Source organism: Peromyscus maniculatus, chromosome 21 (genome assembly GCF_049852395.1).
Source record: "Peromyscus maniculatus bairdii isolate BWxNUB_F1_BW_parent chromosome 21, HU_Pman_BW_mat_3.1, whole genome shotgun sequence".
Taxonomy (NCBI): Eukaryota; Metazoa; Chordata; class Mammalia; order Rodentia; family Cricetidae; genus Peromyscus; species Peromyscus maniculatus.
The window spans coordinates 4440973-4458517 of NC_134872.1; the positions used below are offsets into that span (position 1 = coordinate 4440973).

The window sequence follows — 17545 nt, forward strand, 5'->3', positions numbered from 1 at the left end:
TGGCAGGATCAGCCACCATATCACCTTCATTTTTTTTTTTTTCTCAGATTCACCAAGTTACCTACCTTGTCCAGGAACTCACATAGTGGAGCAGATTGGGTTAAACTAATGATCCTCCTGCCTCATGAAGGAAATAGCACTTCATCGTACAATATGAGAGGGGATGTATATTGTCTGTCTGTGTGTACCAATATTGGCACATGGATGCATGTTGGTTTGGAAGTACCCATAGTCGAATGTCTTCCTGCATTGTCTCAACCTTAGCTTTTTTACTTATAACAGGGTCTCACTATGTACCCTGGCTGGACTTGAATTCACAGAGATCTACCTGGCTCTGCCTTCCAAATAGTGGGGTTAAAGCCTGCCCACCATGCCCAGTTCAACCTGGATGTTTTTAAGCTTTCTTTTATTACAAGACTTATTTATTGGGGTTGGGGATTTAGCTCAGTGGTAGAGAGCTTGCCTAGCAAGTGCAAGGCCCTGGGTTCAGTCCTCAGCCCCGGGGGGGTGGTGGTGGCGGGGTACAGGGGTGACAAAGATGTTTTTATTTATTTATTTGTTTGTTTATTTATATTTATCTGCCTGCATTTTGTCTTCATGCCAGAAGAGGGCATCAGACCTCATTATAGATGGCTGTGAGCCATCATGTGATGTTGGGAATTGAACTTAGGACCTCTTGAAAGAGCAGCCAGTGCTCTAAACCTCTGAACTGTTTCTCCAGCCTAACCTGAGAGTATTTAAATATTTCATTTTTATGTTTAATTGCATGCGTGTGTCTGAGTGTGGGTTTGTGCATGTAGTACAGTGTCAAGGAGGATGTTGGGTCCCCTGGAACTGAGTGACAGGGAACTGTGAACTGTCCTTTGTAAATGCCAGAAGCAAACTCAGGTCCTCTCTCTGCAAGAGCAGCGTGCACAATCAGCCATGGAGCCTTCACTGGGAACTGAGTATTCAAATGACCAAGATGTGGGGTCATCTCACTCAAACGACCACAGTGACTAACACACACAGTGACACCCAAGCTCTCAGTGCAATCTGGGATCTTCCAGGCAGCAGCTGGCTGACACTCCTGCAGCTGGGACCTGGGCAAGAAGGCGGGGTTCTCCAGAGTCACCCAAGGCAACGCTGCTACATGTGAGGCCAGGAAACGCCTTTTCTAATGTCAGGGTGGCCGGCTCTCCTGTGAGCCAAACCCAGGAATGTAGGGAACCTTCAAGAGGAAAAGTCCAAACCCACTGGTCTCCAAGGGGACCATCGAGATGGCTCAGGGGGTGAAGGGGCTTGTCCCCAAGCTTCATGACCTGAGCTCGATCCAGGGAAGCCACATGAAGGGAAAAAACAACTCCCAGAAGTTATCCTCTGAGCCTCACACAGGCATCATGACACACCCATGCCCTCACAGAAATAGAAAATCAATGTAACGAAAATCAAGAGGAAACAAGATTTCATGTTAAAGAACACAGAAACACAAGTGCATACATTGGGTCCAGTTTTCCTCCAGACTTCCAGTGGGTGAATTTGTTTCTGTCCAAAACCCACACTGTGAGGAGAAGCTGTCAGAAGGATTTAAGGTCAAGTCATACAAAGAAATTTTAAACTACTTATGTATGTATAGCATTACTGTATATGTATAGTGTGGGAATGAGGGCACACCCCAGTTAAGGTGCATGTGTGGGTCAGAAGACAACCCGTAGTTGCCAGGATTACAACCGAGTCTGCAAGCTGTACTGGGTACACAAGATTGATGTCTAAGACCTATTTGCTATCAAGCTCTCGTGCTTCCTTGACGACTAAGGGGACATACAGAGGAACAGAGAGTGGCCTGAATGTTTAACTGCCTGAAGGAGTGCATCTGTCTCTCAGGAACTGGAAGGCACGTTGTGCTCCAGGAGCCATGGACTCCAACCTGATAAAACGTATGATGCATGCCTCTCAAGGCAGCTAGGCCACCAGGCCAACTCCATGGTTCCACATCACATGCCATGTTTTCACAGCCTTTTCTGGGTCTATATATTAGTCAGGGTTCTTTATAGTAACAGAACTTATAGAATGAATATGTATATATGAAATAAAGACAGACACATATACAAAGGGGGTGAATTAGAATGACTTACAGGCTGTGGTCCAACTGGTTATTAATAGAAAGTCCTGGAATCCAGTAATTGCTCAGTTCATGAGGTTGGATGTCTCAGCTGGTCTTCTGTATATGCTGGAATCCTGAAGACGTAGCTCTAATACCAGTGAAGGAACGGACTTGCTGCCAAGGCAAGGGAAAGCAGGCCAAGAGCAAGAGCTTCCTTCTTCCATGTCCTTACACAGGCTTCCAGCAGAAGGCATGGCCCATCATAGAGCTCAACTTTCTGTATTAAAAGTGTATCTTCATGCTGCAAAGATCTGGATCAGAAGTTGAATTTCCCACTTTAAATTAAGTAAAAATCCCTCACAGATGAGCCCTCCATTTGGGGGTTTAGTTAATTCCAGATGGAGTCAAGTTGACATCCAAGAACAGCCATCACAAGTCTATCCCACACCAACCTGACACACAATCATATCTCCTTATGGCTTGATTAATTCCCAAATGAAATCAACAACCAATCATAATAATGTCTAAACATGATATAATTATTCCATATACAATCACAAATGCACTATATATTTAACCTGGTAATAATTACATCTAACATGGTGTAACTATCCCTCACACAACCAAAAGTGCACTACAAATGTAAAATACGTAACAATGTCCCTTGACAAACATTCTTTTAGTATTTCAAACTTAAATATGATAACCATTGATAATTATCTTAATTGATGTTACATCACATGATAAAGAAAATGAGGAAAGAAAACACGAATATCTGTACAAAAACATTAACAAAAATGATAGAAACATTCATGTCAATTATAATCAGCATTTCTGCAACCAGTGACATGGCCTGGCTGGTATTGATAACTCCCTTCCTCCACTACCCATTCTGTGTTTCCTTCTGCTTGGCAAGCACCTCAGTGGGTCTTGGCTCTTTTCCTGGAGAAGTGACCCATATCTACATTCCTGAGGGCCTGTGCCCTTTGTCATCCTGCCTGGATTAGGCTGTTGTAATTTCCCATTGACTTCAGTCATAGGGCACAGTAGCTCCAAGAGATGCCCTAAAGGATCTTCTGCACTCCAGACATATTCATTTATCTGTCTATCTACTTATCTTTTCTTTCTCTCTCTCTCTCTCTCTCTCTCTCTCTCTCTCTCTCTCTCTCTCTCTCTCTCTCTTTCTTTGTTTCTTTTGGGTTTTTTTGTTTGTTTGGTTGGTTGGTTTGTTTCTTTGTGTAGTGGTTTGAAAGAAAGTGGTCCCCAAAGGGAGTGGCACTATTAGGAGGTGTGGTCTTGTTGGAGTATGTGAGGCCTTGTTTGAAAAAGGGTGTCATTGTGGGGGTGGGCTTTGAGGTCTCCTAGGCTCAAGTTGTACTTAGTGTAGACACAGTTCACTTACTGTTGCCTGTGGTTCAAGATGAAGAACTCTCAGCTCTTTCTCCAGCACCATGTCTGCCTGCATGCTGCCTGCCATGATGGTAATGAACTAAACCACTGAACTGTAGGCCAGTCTCAATAAATGTTTTCCTTTATAACAGTTGCCATGAGCCGGGCGGTGGTGGCGCACGCCTTTAATCCCAGCACTCGGGAGGCAGAGGCAGGCGGATTTCTGTGAGTTCGAGGCCAGCCTGGGCTACCAAGTGAGTTCCAGGAAAGGCGCAAAGCTACATAGAGAAACCCTGTCTTGAAAAAAAAAAAAAAAAAAAAGAGTTGCCATGGTCATGGTGTCTCTTCACAGCAATAGAAACCCCAACTAAGACTCTTTGTTTCTTTGTTTGTTGAGACAGGGTTTCTCTGTGTAGCCCCTGCTGTCCTGGAACTCACTCTGTAGACCAGACTGGCCTCAAACTCAAAGATCACCTGCCTCTGACTCTTGAGTGCATCACAACTACATGGCAACATAGTCTTTCTTTTCTCCATCATGGAGAAGAAGTCCAATTTTCCCTTGGTAATCTGAATCAGTCACTTCTCCTAACACTGTTATTCCTTTCTTAGTCTGTTGGCTGAAGGACATCAGAGGTCCAAAGTGTCCAGGGGGAAGTCTGAGCTTCCAGTTCAGTGCAATGTTTGTTGTGTCTCCTTGCAGGAGCTCTCTGCACTGTGGGATAAAAACTTCTAGGTCAGCAGAACTTAAGGACAGAAAGCAAAAACATTCCTAGTGGTCACTAGAGGTGACAGTAAGTAGAACTGTCCCTTTTTCTACCCTGTGATTCCTGACCCATGGGTCCTGGCTATCGGAGAAACTGTATCAATGTTTTGGACATTGATTCCAAGCATACACCACCTTCTGGAAACCCCAACTTAGCCCTCCAGGATACTGTCAGCTAATTGGTGCTGTAACTATGTCTTCAAAAGGCCATTCCATCTTTCTATCAATCCAGCTGCTTCAGGATGGTGGGAACATGGTAAAACTAGAAGATTCCGTGATCACCAGTCTACTGTCCCACTTCTCTGGCTGTGAAGTGAGTTCCTTGTCAGAAGCAACATGGCAGTGAATAAGGCATGCTCTAAGTCCGTGGATGGTGGGTTTGTCAGAAGCATTATGAGCAGGAAAGGCAAATCCACAGCCAGAATAAGATTCTACTCCAGTAAGGACAAAGTGTTGTCCATGGAGGAAGTGGTCCATGGGGTTGTAGAATCTCCCTCTGCAGCTCAGGAAAACAGCTGAGGACAGCTGTGTGTGTCAGGGTCTCCTACATGGAGGCCCAGAGAGGATACTGTACAAAGGTGTGAAAGTGAAGCCTGGATTTCAATGGAGACCCCAAATGTTGGGGATGCCACAGTCATGAGACACCTCTGAAGGACAGGTGTGAAAAGTAGAACCAGACCAAGAGAGAAGTGTGTGGCAGTCAAAAGAGCTGAAAGAACTTGGAGATCTAAAGTGCAGTTTGACATCAGAGATGGAGATGCAGATTTGTGTAGCGGTAACGCCCGCATTACCGATACCCGCTCACCATGTCCGAGCGAAGGGCTGCAGATTAAAAATAGAGACAAGAGACAGTGAGTCATTCACCATGGCTGAATGCCAAATGCCCTTTATTGAAAGAGGGAAGAAACCTTAAATACAGGTTTACAACACAAATGGAGGAACCCCCTGAGGGCAGAAGTTTGCTACCAATGGTCTACATTCCAGACCCAATGTTCTACATTCTTGCATCTAAGTTGTTTACACCAAAATACAGGATACAAGAACAAAGAACCTCCAGTGAGCTCTCTGGTGATCCTTAGGTGGGAAGAAGACCGGCAGGGAATCTGAATAGGGAGGACATCTGATAAAGGTCAGCAAGCAAGGTGGCAGCCACTCACAGTCGGTGGCCAGGGCCCATGGCGCCCACAGGTCCCCCCTTTTTATTAAATGAGCTTCTGACTTAGGTTGCGTGGGACGTCAGCAGGTCACCTTACCCGTCATAGAGACACCTGCCCAGGCCACACAAGTGCTCTGTCTTAGGTTGATGGCCACTCCTCAAGAATTACCCGTCTCTGAATACTCATTATCATACAGACTCAACCATGTGAGCTGTAGAGTGACTGCTGCCAAAGATCTCAAAGTGGCACTGGGCTTGCAATCTGTGCAACACAGAAAAGACCAACAGAAGTCCTAACCCACCCATAGCCAGGAGGCTAAAGGCAATTGAACCATTCCCTATTTAAAACGAGCCTTACTGCAAATTGGAGTCCTGTAAGGTGGTATCCCATAAGCAAATAGAACTTGAGTTTTAATAATTTTACAACTTTCAAAGCCAATTTTAATGTATAATAGTGGAATTAAATTGATCATGCCCAATAAGAAGAAAGATTAACTAACTGTGGTAGCTACTTTTGCTGCCAGGGTCTCCATTGTGCTAGCTGTAGTAACCAATTATGAAATAGCAATCCCAGAAAAAATAGCAGCAACAACGGCAACAGTAATGTCAGAGTCTCTTCTGGAGCGTGTGAGCATCATCTGTGTCTAGCTGCTACGGTCCACTGGCATGGACACGGCTCCAGGAACACGAACCACCAAGGCCCATTTTTCTTGATCCCAGCACTACTTAGGCTGGCAGGTCTGCAAGAGAACAACTGAGAAACATAAAGAAAACAAAAAACAAAAACAGCAAACAAGGAGCAGAACTAATGGTCTCAATAATGGCTACATTCAGGCTCACAATTTTTTAAGGTATCTTCAAAAAGGCTAGATGAATTTCAGGAGGTCAATAAATGTTGAACAGAGCCATTCCTGAAAAGTAGGTACTACACCAGCTTGAGGGGGCTTATAAATTGCAAAAAAAGGCTTAGCTGGCATGCTACAGTTAGCAAATGAAGTTCATTGACCTTCAGAGTTATCCTTAATCTCTAAGGTGTGATACATTCTCAACATTTTTGAAAAAAGTTACCATACATTACCTTTTGAAGAATCCAACCACATAGCTACAGTTCCTAATCTTACAATAATGTTTGCCAAGGCAGGCCGTATTGGGCTCTCAATCCCCATTGGCATCAGAAGGGGAGAGTTTTTACGAAGGCCCAATAGGTCTCTGCCATGTTGGGATTCAGCAGCAGCCACAGGGCGCACACAGCGTTCAGGAACCCAAAGAGGAACCTCATTGTCCTGTGGAAAGACACAAACAGATCCCCGGGTCCACACCAACACCGGATCGGGTCCCCTCCAAGTGCCAGTAGAAAGATCCTTCCATCGCACCAAAGGATGATTTGCAACAGGAGCCCTCCAGTGCATATCTGCAGCAGATACTCCAGCAGAATCCACCAATAAAAAATTTTAAATATATAAAACAAGGGAAAGAAAAGAATGTGGAGAGGAGAGATGAGCCCCTAGCTCCCCCCTTTTTACTTAGTAATATAAGATTTTAAGGTACGATGGCAGCATTCTACAATAGCCTGCCCTTGAGGATTATAAGGAATACCAGTCTTATTAACAATAGAAAAATCTAGGCAGAATTTTGAAAATCCCATACTACTGTAGGCGGGACCATTATCAGTCTTTATGTATTTTGGCACTCTCATGTAAGCAAAAGCATGAAGACAATGATTCTTTACATCCTTAACCTTTTTTCCTGTACTTCTAAAGCCTCTAGTTCTATATATCGGCGCCATTTTGAATTTAAAGTATGAAAGCAATAATAATTGAGCAATTCTACCATCAGTTTCTGTTTCCATGGTTCTTTTTACATATGCCAATTATAAAAGCATTAAATGCAATCACTATAGGATTTGAAAAGGTAAACTTTAGGTAATACTCTTCAGTAGTATTTTATAAAATCTTAAAAAGAGGATTCTTTTTTATAGATCCCAAATAACACATTAGCACAAATAGCCAATTATTAACAATGTGGACCAAACAATTTACCTGTATTTTATTTCCTGGAAAAATAATTTTGTAACCTTTTTATCAGGAAGAGATTACCATATATGGGTTTATCTTAGCAACATTATTTAATAAGCTAATAACCCAATTAATTTCAGGTATTATATTTTTATAGAATTAAACCAAGAATTTCTAGAAAGCAACTTAAATTGCAGAGCCAAATTTTCAGTAATGATCAACAGACAAGACCATACCTAATATATAGTTTAAAATTATGAATTTCCTCTCGTTTATCTACAATGAGGATCCAAACATTCATCCAAACATTTATCAAGACAATCAAAAAAACAGAACATCCTTTATTCAAACAGCATGACTTAGTATTCATTGTCCTGACTGAAACCATTTTTTACCAGAAGTTAGGCCCATTTAAACTTTTAGTGCTAGTCCCTTTTCGGCCCCAGCTCGCTGGCTCTGCCCAGTGCTCAGGCTCTATTGCCAGCACCTGCCTGGGCTGCACTCCATCACGGCCTTGCCTCCCACCGGCACGTACCTGTCTGCCTGCTGCTTTGGGCCATCTTGCATGTGCTGCACACGCCTTTGTCCACCACCGCTGCTGGGCGCACCCCACACATACAAACTCAACGTTTAAACTTCCTACTCTCATGAAGGAACTACCTAATAACGAGTTATTCCCACCATAGGGGAAAACAGAAAAACATTTCCCACGAAGGAGTCCTAAATATTGAATTATTCCCACTCTGAGGGAAAAATTAAAAACATTTGAACCAAAATTAAGCAAACAGACAGCCAAACTTTAAGCTCTGGCCTCCCTTGCTGTTCATCCAGCAGCAATGAGGCCTACCTGCCGATTCTTTGTAATTCAGATGCTGCCGCTCTGCACTGACAGGAAGAAAAAACTCAAGAGTTTTCAGCTATCCTGAAAACTCTACAACTGGAAAAAGTCTTTACATCCTCAATTACCACTGGGAAGAGGCTTCTCTCTTTCCTTCATCCTTCCTCTACAGGGCCCCAATCTTTAGGCCTAGTTTTAAAAATTTTTCCCCTTTTTACCGAGAAAATTCTTTTTTCTTTTTAAAATTTTTTCTCCCTTTTCAAACGGAAAATTTCCTTTCCTCCCCTCTTCTCTATTGGGAAGATTTCCTTTTTCATTTAAAATCTTTAGCTGTCTTGCCCTTACTTAACTTTGGTGCCTTCCTGCTTCAACAGTCCAATTAACTGACCATGAGCTAGCTGCACCCATTTCAATTCACTCTTTTTCTTTAAAATGCCGGCCAGCCTTCCAAGAGTGTCTGTCAGCTCGTTCCTTCTTTCCCAGATCTTGGTGGGACCTCCATTTGTAGTGGTAACGCCCGAATTACCGATACCCGCTCACCATGTCCGAGCGAAGGGCTGCAGATTAAAAATAGAGACAAAAGACAGCGAGTCATTCGCCATGGCTGAATGCCGAATGCCCTTTATTGAAAGAGGGAAGAAACCTTAAATACAGGCTTACAACACAAATAGAGGAACCCCCTGAGGGCAGAAGTTCACTACCAATGGTCTACATTCCAGACCCAATGTTCTACATTCTTGCATCTAAGTTGTTTACACCAAAATACAGGATACAGGAACAAAGAACCTCCGGTGAGCTCTCCGGTGATCCTTAGGTGGGAAGGAGACCGGCAGGGAATCTGAATAGGGAGGACACCTGGTAAAGGTCAGCAAGCAAGGTGGCAGCCACTCACAGTCGGGGGCCAGGGCCCATGGCGCCCACAGATTTGGAGTTTGCCCAGCTTGTTTTCGGTCTTGCTTTGGTCCAGTATTTCCTCACTGTGCTCCCCTTCCTTCCTTTTGGAATGGTAATGTATATCCTGTGCCACTGCGTGTTGGAAGTATGTGATCTGCTTTTTTATTCTTATTTACAAGGGATTACAATTAAGAGATTGTCATGAGTCACAGAAGAAACTTTGAACTTTGGACTTTTAAATAGTGTTGTGTGGCTATATTCCTGCTGAGCTACTCTTGGCCTGGCTCCAGAGAGTAGCATATGGTGGTATTTTATTTGTACTGAAATGTGATTTTAATTGTATGTTAAGAAATAAAGTTGCCTGGGGGTCAGAGCTATTAGAGCCATAGCAAGAGTGTGGCAGCAGTGGCACATGCCTTTAATCCCAGCACTTGGTAGACAGAGCTAGGTAGGTCTCTGTGTGTTCAAGGATACCACCAGCATTGGAGACACACGCCTTTAATCTCAATCCCAACCATAGAAGACCTGGAAGTCTCTACAGACAGGCAGTGACGAGGCAGTCATGTGTTTGGGTTTACAACCAATGAGAAGGCAGAACAGAAAGACTATATAAAGACAAACACACAGGAAGTAGGTCTCTTTCAGAGAGGTCTCTTGACTTAAGAGGCAAGCTGCATCAGGTGGGTAAGGCTCTTAGCTCTGATCTCGTGGCTTTCTTCTTTGCATTGGTTCTGTGTTTCTTATTTAACAAGACAGTTGGTTACATCTACAGTAGCACCTAGACCTAATCCATCCTTTGTTTAACTGACACCTTTTGTTTCTCTTGTCACCTTATGTGAATCTTGTCTGAGAGTCCCCCAAGGATCAAAGGCCTATGCAAAACTTGGCCCAGGAAACCCAGAGAACCATAGTACCTGAGAAATCGAGGAATTTGCACTTGGCATTTTATCTTTGGGAGCTCCTTTCAGGTTGCTTTGGAGATATGGAAATTAACTGGCTAAACTATAAATAGAGAGAAAATAAAAATGCCCTGGGTGAAGAAAAGTGCTTCAGTCCTTTGAGGCTGGACCCCTTTGCAGTCATGAAAGGCTAGATTCATTCTTAAGATGCCTCTGAACCTTCTTTCCATGGATCCCCATGAACCCACACACCCATGCTGTGTCAATCCATGACAATTGGTGCCCAAAGTGGCAGTGACAAATGAGCCCCAACATATGGCTTAAAGAAGTAAAAGGATCAGCTGAAGAAGGACAGAGGAGCCTGTCATCTTAGGAACTGGAGGGAGTGCTCTCGGGGTAAGAGGACTCCAGTATCGGCAGTGTCATGGGGCATTTAAACTACCCATCTAAGGAGCAACAAAATGTACAGTTGCTAAAAATGCTTGTCAAAAGAAAAAGTGGTAACTGCATAATTTTTAAAGATTGAAATAAAATGGCTCCTGAGACAGGAAATAAATCAAGGATGAAGACATTTCTCAATAGAGAAAAGGGGAAAAAAAGAAAAAAGAAAATCTTCCCAGTAGAGAAGAGGGAAGGAATGGAAATAAAAGGAAATTTCCCAATAGAAAAGGTAGAAAATTTTAATCAAAAAAAAAGGATTTTCCCAGTAAAAAGGGGAAAAATATTGAAACTAGGCCTAAAGAATAAAAGGCCCCAAAAAAGAAAAACAAAGGAAAGAAAAAAGCCTCTTCACAGTAAAAACAGAGGAAGAAAAGGCTCTTTCTATTAAGAAATTTCAGGATAGCTAAAACTGAGCCTTTTCTGCCTGCCAGCACAGAGCTGTGACATTTGAATTACAAAGAATCAACAGGTGGGCCTCACTGCTGCAGCCTGAAGAAGAGCAAACCCAGAGCTCAGAATCTTATATTGCTAAAGTAAAAAGGGGGGAGCTAGGGGCTCATCTCTCCTCTCCACATTCTTTTCTTTCCCTTGTTTTATATATTTTAAATTTTTTATTGGTGGATTCTGCTGGAGTATCCGCTGCAGATAAGCACTGGAGGGCTCCTGTTGCAAATCATCCTCTTGTGCGATGGAAGGATCTTTCTACTGGCACTTGGAGGGGACCCGATCCGGTGTTGTTGTGGGCCTGGGGATCTGTTTGTGTCTTTCCACAGGACAATGAAGTTCCTCTTTGGGTTCCTGAACGCTGTGTGCGCCCTGTGGCTGCTGCTGAATCCCAACATGGCAGAGACCTATTGGGCCTTCACAAAAAACTCTCCCCTTCTGATGCCAATGGGGATTGAGAGCCCAATATGGCCAGCCTTGGCAAACATTATTGTAAGCCTAGGAACTGTAGGCCATGTGGTTGGATTCTTCAAAAGGTAATGTATGGTAACTTTTTTCAAAAATGTTGAGAATGTATCACACCTTGGAGATTAAGGATAGCTCTGAAAGTCAATGACCTTCATTTGCTAACAGTAGCATGCCAGCTAAGCCTTTTAACATTTTGCAATCCTCTTCAAGCTGGTATAGTACCCACTTTTCAGCAATGGCTCTGTGCAACATTTATTGGCCTCCTGAAATTCATCTAGCCTTTTTGAAGATACCTTAAAATTTGTGAGCCTGAATGTAGCCATTATTGAGACCATTAGTTCCGCTCCTTGTTTGTTGCTTTTGTTTTTTTGTTTTCTTTATGGTTCTCAGTTGTTCTTTTGCAGACCTGCCAGCCTAAGTAGTGCTGGGATCAAGAAAAATGGGCCTTGGTGGTTCATGTTCCTGGAGATGTGTTCATGCCAGTTAGACACAGATGATGCTCACACGCTCCAGAAGAGACTCTGACATCACTGTTGCCATTTTTGCTGTTATAGCGATGGTGGCCACTGCTGCTATTGTTTCTGGGATTACCATTTCATAATTGGTTACTACAGCTAGCACAATGGAGACCCTGGCAGCAAAAGTATCTACCACAGTTAGTTAATCTTTCATCTTATTGGGCATGATAAATTTAATTCCACTATTATACATTAAAATTGACTTTGAAAGTTGTAAAAAAATTAAAACTCAAGTTCCATTTGCTTATGGGATACCATCTTACAAGGACTCCAATTTGCAGTAAGACTCGTTTAAGAAGGGAATGGCTCAATTGCCTTTAGCCTCCTGGCTATGGGTGGGTTAGGACTTCTGTTGGTCTTTTCTGTGTTGCACAGATTGCAAGCCCATCGCCAATTTGAGATCTTTGGCAGCAGTTACTCTACAGCTCACGTGGTTGAGTCTGTATGATAATGAGTATTCAGAGACGAGTAATGCTTGAGGGGCGGTCATCAACCTAAGACAGAGCACTTGTGTGGCCTGGGCAGGTGTCTCTATGATGGGTAAGGTGACCTGCTGACGTCCCACACAACCTAAGTCAGAAGCTCATTTTTTTTAATAAAAAGGGGGGACCTGTGGGCCCCGGCCCCCGACTGTGAGTGACTGCTGCCTTGCTTGCCGACCTTGACCAGATGTCCTCCCTATTCAGATTCCCTGCCGGTTTCCTTCTCACCTAATGATCACAGGAGGTTCTTTGTTCCTGTATCCTGCATTTTGTGTAAACAGCTTAGATGCAAGAATGTAGAACATTGGGTAGTGAACTTCTGCCCTCCAGGGATCCTCCATTGTGTTGTAAGCCTGCATTTAAGGTTTCCTCCCTCTATCAATAAACAGCATTCAGCATTTGGCATTCGGCATTCAGCCATGGGGAATGACTCGCTGTCTCTTGTCTCTATTTTTTAATCTGTAGCCCCTAGCTCGGACATGGTGAAGGGGTATCGGTAACGCGGGCATTACCTCAACAATCTGGCTCGCAGCTCTTCCAAGTGTGCCCTTCTTTATTACCTCCTTACTTTGTTTTTTCCACCTAACTTTATCCTGCCTGGCTATTGGCCCAAACAGTTTTATTATTAACCAATGAGAGCAACACACATTAACAGCATACAGAAAGGTCATCCCACAGCAGACTTCCATGGTCAACTCTGATCTCTATTTTATTTATTTATTTTTTTCTGGTAGGAATCCAGAACCTTTTGTTTCCTGAGGAAACAAAAGCATAACCTCTCTCTCATAACCAACATAACATAATGTCCAGCTTCCATTTTGAAGTTAAGTCATTTTTAAAATATATAGGTTAGTTTAATTTAGCAGTTTCCATAATCCAATGTTTCTTAGCAGCTATTCCTTTTTATACATTAGCATTTAAAAAATTTAAAGTTAACAGGAAACCATGTAGGATCCAGACTCCCTGTGTATGTTCCATCTTTACATGGCTTTTTTTTTTAATTTTAGACTTTCTTAAAAGACTTTGCCATTTTTTTTTTTTTTTTTTGGTTTTTCGAGACAGGGTTTCTCTGTAGCTTTGCGCCTTTCCTGGAACTCACTTGGTAGTCCAGGCTGGCCTCGAACTCACAGAGATCCGCCTGCCTCTGCCTCCCGAGTGCTGGGATTAAAGGCGTGCGCCACCACCGCCCGGCAGACTTTGCCATTTTTTAAACTATTTTTTCCTGTGAATGTCTTTACCCATTTTGTTTTCTTAAGTCTATGCACATTGCTATATATTAAACACTGTAACCTGTTTAGAGATTTTTTTTTTTTTCATCTCAACATGCTTTACTGAGTATCTGTAACCTTTTCTGTCTGCATGGATAAAACCTTAAACCAACCACTCAGCTCAGCTCATGGTACATTTGCGGCTCAAGCACACAAGCAGCTGCCAGGAGACACATCTCTGTGCCGTGCCGGCATGAGAGACATGAGACTAGGAAGCTGCGTGTGACTCCATTATTGTATATTTAGAAACTTTTTAAAGCTTTCTCTATATATATATACACACACATTCACATACACATACACACACACATACACACACACACACACACACACACACACACACACACACGGCCCCACATTGGGCACCATTTGTAAGTAGAATTTTATGTCCCACCAGACAGTTCCCAAATAACCACACAGAGACTTAGTATTAATTATGAATTCATGGCCTATAGCTTAGGCTTGTTTATAACTATAACTTAAATCTATAACTTAAGCCCATAACTAAAATTAACCCATATTTCTTTTCTATGTTCTACCAAGTGGCTCTGTACTTTACCTCGGTATAATATGTTCATCTTGCTTCTCTCCCCATCTCCTGGAGACTCCACCCTTCTTCTCAACATTCTCTTTGCCCTGATAATCCTGCCCAGCTATTGGCTGATAGCTTTTTATTGAACCAATGCAAGTGACATTTCTTCACATTGTGCAAAAAGATTATTCCACAACACACCAGGAGAGACACACAGGCAGACTCTGCTGCCTTCTCTTCCTCTCCTCACCCTCCTCTTCCTTCCTCTCTTCAGACTCTGGATCTAAAGTCACTACTGGAATACAATGGCAAGAACAAGCAGGTTGAAATACAGTGGAGAGAAGCTTCTCTTTAAAGCAGAGGTGCTGGCCTGCAAGCACCACACAGACTCCCACAGAGACCAGGCTCCTGTGTTCACCTGCAGGGGGCGGCTCAGAAATCTCACCTGTAAATTGAGACTTTGCCTTTTCACTCAGGATCCTATCTTCACAGTGCGGTGCTTACACTCAGACTCCTAGTGTTTCTCCCAGATGATCATCTGTGGCTCCAGGTGGTTGTAATAATAAAGCAGAATAATGATAATAGTGTAGTAGTGGAAGTTACACAATCCATGGCACTCTCCCTCTGACATTTTCTCATACTTTATAAGCTCATGAGATGAGGGAGATGAATGTTACAGGCCTGTGGGACCCTGAATCTGATCAAAGTTGGCTTCTGAGTTTTTCAGTGTGGACACTGGACAGAGGATAATTTTCATGGCAGAGGTACACACCGCGAATTCAAGGTTTCATCTATGTTCAGTAGTGTGGAGCTAAATTAAATTTATATTTTTTTTCTTTCTGTGGATTTTGAATTGATTTCTTCAAATCCCAGCCACACATAACTGAAGTAGAAAGTGAAAGCAGAGGAGAGTGGGATTCCAGCACGGAGAGTCACAGATAACACAGGGTCAAAAGTGCTTGAGCAGAGCTGTGAAAACTCCAGTCACCTCCCGATGCAGGTGTCCACGGCAGCCCCACACCCTCACCAGGACTCCGACAGCACCTGTTTCCGTGAACATTCATTTTAAGTGCTGTGTGTATTTTACCTGGAAACTTCATGCTCTTAGGTTTCATTCTGACTAATCCGAGGAGCAGTTGTCCTTAGGCGGCTCAGAGACACCATGACAAACAGCGCTCCATCCTGCAGCACAGGGTTCAGCAAAGTCTCAGTCCCCAGGCGGTGAGGTCTGGGGTGGAAACCCAGGCCTGGGGATCCCCCAGGTCCCCAGTTCCACTTCTCCAGCTCCTTCTGCCCGGACACTGATGACAACTGTCCTGTTCGCACTCCCATTGGGTGCCGAGATCCCGCAGAACCAATCAGCGTCGCCGCGGTCACGGGTTATAAAGTCCACGCAGCCCGCGGAACTCAGACGCCCCAGATCCGAGATGGGGGCGATGGCTCCGCGCGCGCTGCTCCTGCTGCAGGCGGCCGCCCTGGCCCCGACCCGGACCCCCGCGGGTGAGTGCGGGGTCGGGAGGGAAACGACTCTGCGGGGAGCGCGGGGGCGGCCCCGGGGAAGCCGCGTCCCCGCGTCGCCCAGCCAGACCCTCCCGCCCTTCTCCAGCGCGTCCCGAGCCCCGCGCCCTGCTCCCCTCCCGGCCCGCGCACCCGCCCGGGGTCCCGGGAGGAGGGTCGGGGTCTCACCCCGCGCCGCCCCCAGGCTCGCACTCGCTGTGGTATTTCCACACCATCGTGTCCCGGCCGGGATTCGGGGAGCCCCGGTTCATCGCTGTCGGCTACGTGGACGACACGCAGTTCGTGCGCTTCGACAGCGACGCGGAGACTCCGAGGATGGAGCCGCGGGCGCCGTGGATGGAGAAGGTGGAGCCGGAGTATTGGGAGAGGGAGACGCAGGGAGCCAAGGACAATGAGGAGACTTACCGAATGAGCCTGAGGATCCTGCTCAGCTACTACAACCAGAGCGAGGGCGGTGAGTGACGCGGGTCGGAGGTCACGACCCCTCCACGTCCCTACGTTCGGGTCCGGGTTCCGAGGTTCGGGAGGAGTCGGGGACCGGGACCCGGTTTCCCTTTCTGTTTAGGGAAGTCGGCGGGTGGGCGGTGACGCGGGGCGGTGCTGACCGCGGGTGGGCGGGGCTGACCGCTGATCCCCGCAGGCTCTCACACCTTCCAGCGTATGTCTGCCTGTCAAGTGGGGTTGGACGGATGCCTCCACCGCGGGTACTATCAGTTCGCCTATGACGGCCGCGATTACATCGCCCTGAACGACGACCTGAGGACGTGGACGGCGGCGGACACGGCGGCGCAGATCACCCGGCGCAAGTGGGAGCAGGCTGGTGAGGCAGAGAGACAGAGGGCCTACCTGGAGGGCCAGTGCGTGGAGTGGCTGCACAAATACCTGGAGATCGGGAAGGACGCACTGCAGCGCACAGGTGCAGGGCCGCGGGCAGCTCCTCCCTCTGCCCTCGGGCTGGGCTCAGTCCTGAGGAAGAAGAAACCCCTCAGCTGGGGTCATGCCCCTGTCTCAGGGCAGACAGTGACCCTGGGTCTCCTGATCCAGCATGGCAGGGACCGCACTGATCCCCAGGCTCAGCCTTCTCCCAGGACAGCTGCAAATCTGTCTCAGAGGAGGGAGAGGAGATCCCGACCTAACCACAGTGGCTCCTGCAGTCTGCAGCCGCTGTCAGCCATGGCCTCTCCAGGCCGGGGTCTCTGCCCACACCAGGGTCTGTGGAAACTGAGTCCTGTCATCTGAGTGTGTCAGCCTTACACGCCAGGACCGGAAGTCTCCTTTCCTGATGGGAGACATGGACGCCCCTACCCTAGGCTGGTTCACCCAGGTTCTAGAACTTTCCAGAGAATACATGCCTCCAGATCCCTCACATACCAATTCTATGTATTCCTAGAATGGTCATGTGGACACTTATGGAGTACACTGGACAAATACTAATTTGTGGAGTTTTTTTTTTCTTCTTTTTTTTCTTTCTTCCATCCTTTTTTTTTTTTTAAGTTGTCATTTTGCTTTTAGTCAGTTTTTTTTATCCCCCTCACTGGGATGATACTGTTTCTCTCCCCCCGCCTCCTGTTATCATCTGTTTCAGTCTCCACAGGAGCCGGGGGTGGGTGGTGGGGTGGACACAACTCTGCTAATCTGGATAATTAGACAAGTCAGTGTTTCCTTTACACTAGAAAGGCTCCTGTGAGCTTAGACTGTTTTCTGCCATATTAACATCCAGAGCCCTCCTGCTCTCCCTCAGCCCCAACAAGTCACAGTGTTGCCCCAGTGGATTGGGAATTGAACTTCCTCAGAGACAGGGTCTTCTGCAGCTCCAGGACAGGAGTGACAGGGACGA

General features: G+C 45.4%; 2 protein-coding genes and 1 long non-coding RNA gene across 9 annotated transcripts in view; 2 read left to right on the top strand and 1 right to left on the bottom strand.

Moving 5' to 3' along the window:
* The window catches only part of LOC121820889 (H-2 class I histocompatibility antigen, D-D alpha chain-like), a 78191-nt gene that overhangs the window by 23363 nt on the left and 37283 nt on the right, over window positions 1–17545 (top strand). The window lies entirely within an intron of this gene.
* LOC143269913 (uncharacterized) lies at window positions 14064–15577 on the bottom strand. The gene is made up of 2 exons (XR_013046709.1): window positions 14636–15577; window positions 14064–14485 (listed from the first exon to the last, which is right to left on the bottom strand). It is a non-coding gene; the product is annotated as an uncharacterized LOC143269913 (long non-coding RNA).
* Window positions 15480–17545, top strand: part of LOC143266828 (H-2 class I histocompatibility antigen, Q10 alpha chain-like) — a 39349-nt gene continuing 37283 nt past the window's right edge. For all 7 annotated transcript variants that reach the window (XR_013046690.1, XR_013046692.1, XR_013046691.1 and 4 more), the window contains exons 1-3: window positions 15480–15690; window positions 15893–16162; window positions 16349–16624. Coding sequence is in view for 3 of the 7 variants with exons in the window: in XM_076557266.1 (XP_076413381.1) it covers window positions 15495–15690; window positions 15893–16162; window positions 16349–16624 (742 nt within the window). In the remaining 4 variants the exon portion in view is untranslated. The remainder of the gene's footprint in view (window positions 15691–15892; window positions 16163–16348; window positions 16625–17545) is intronic.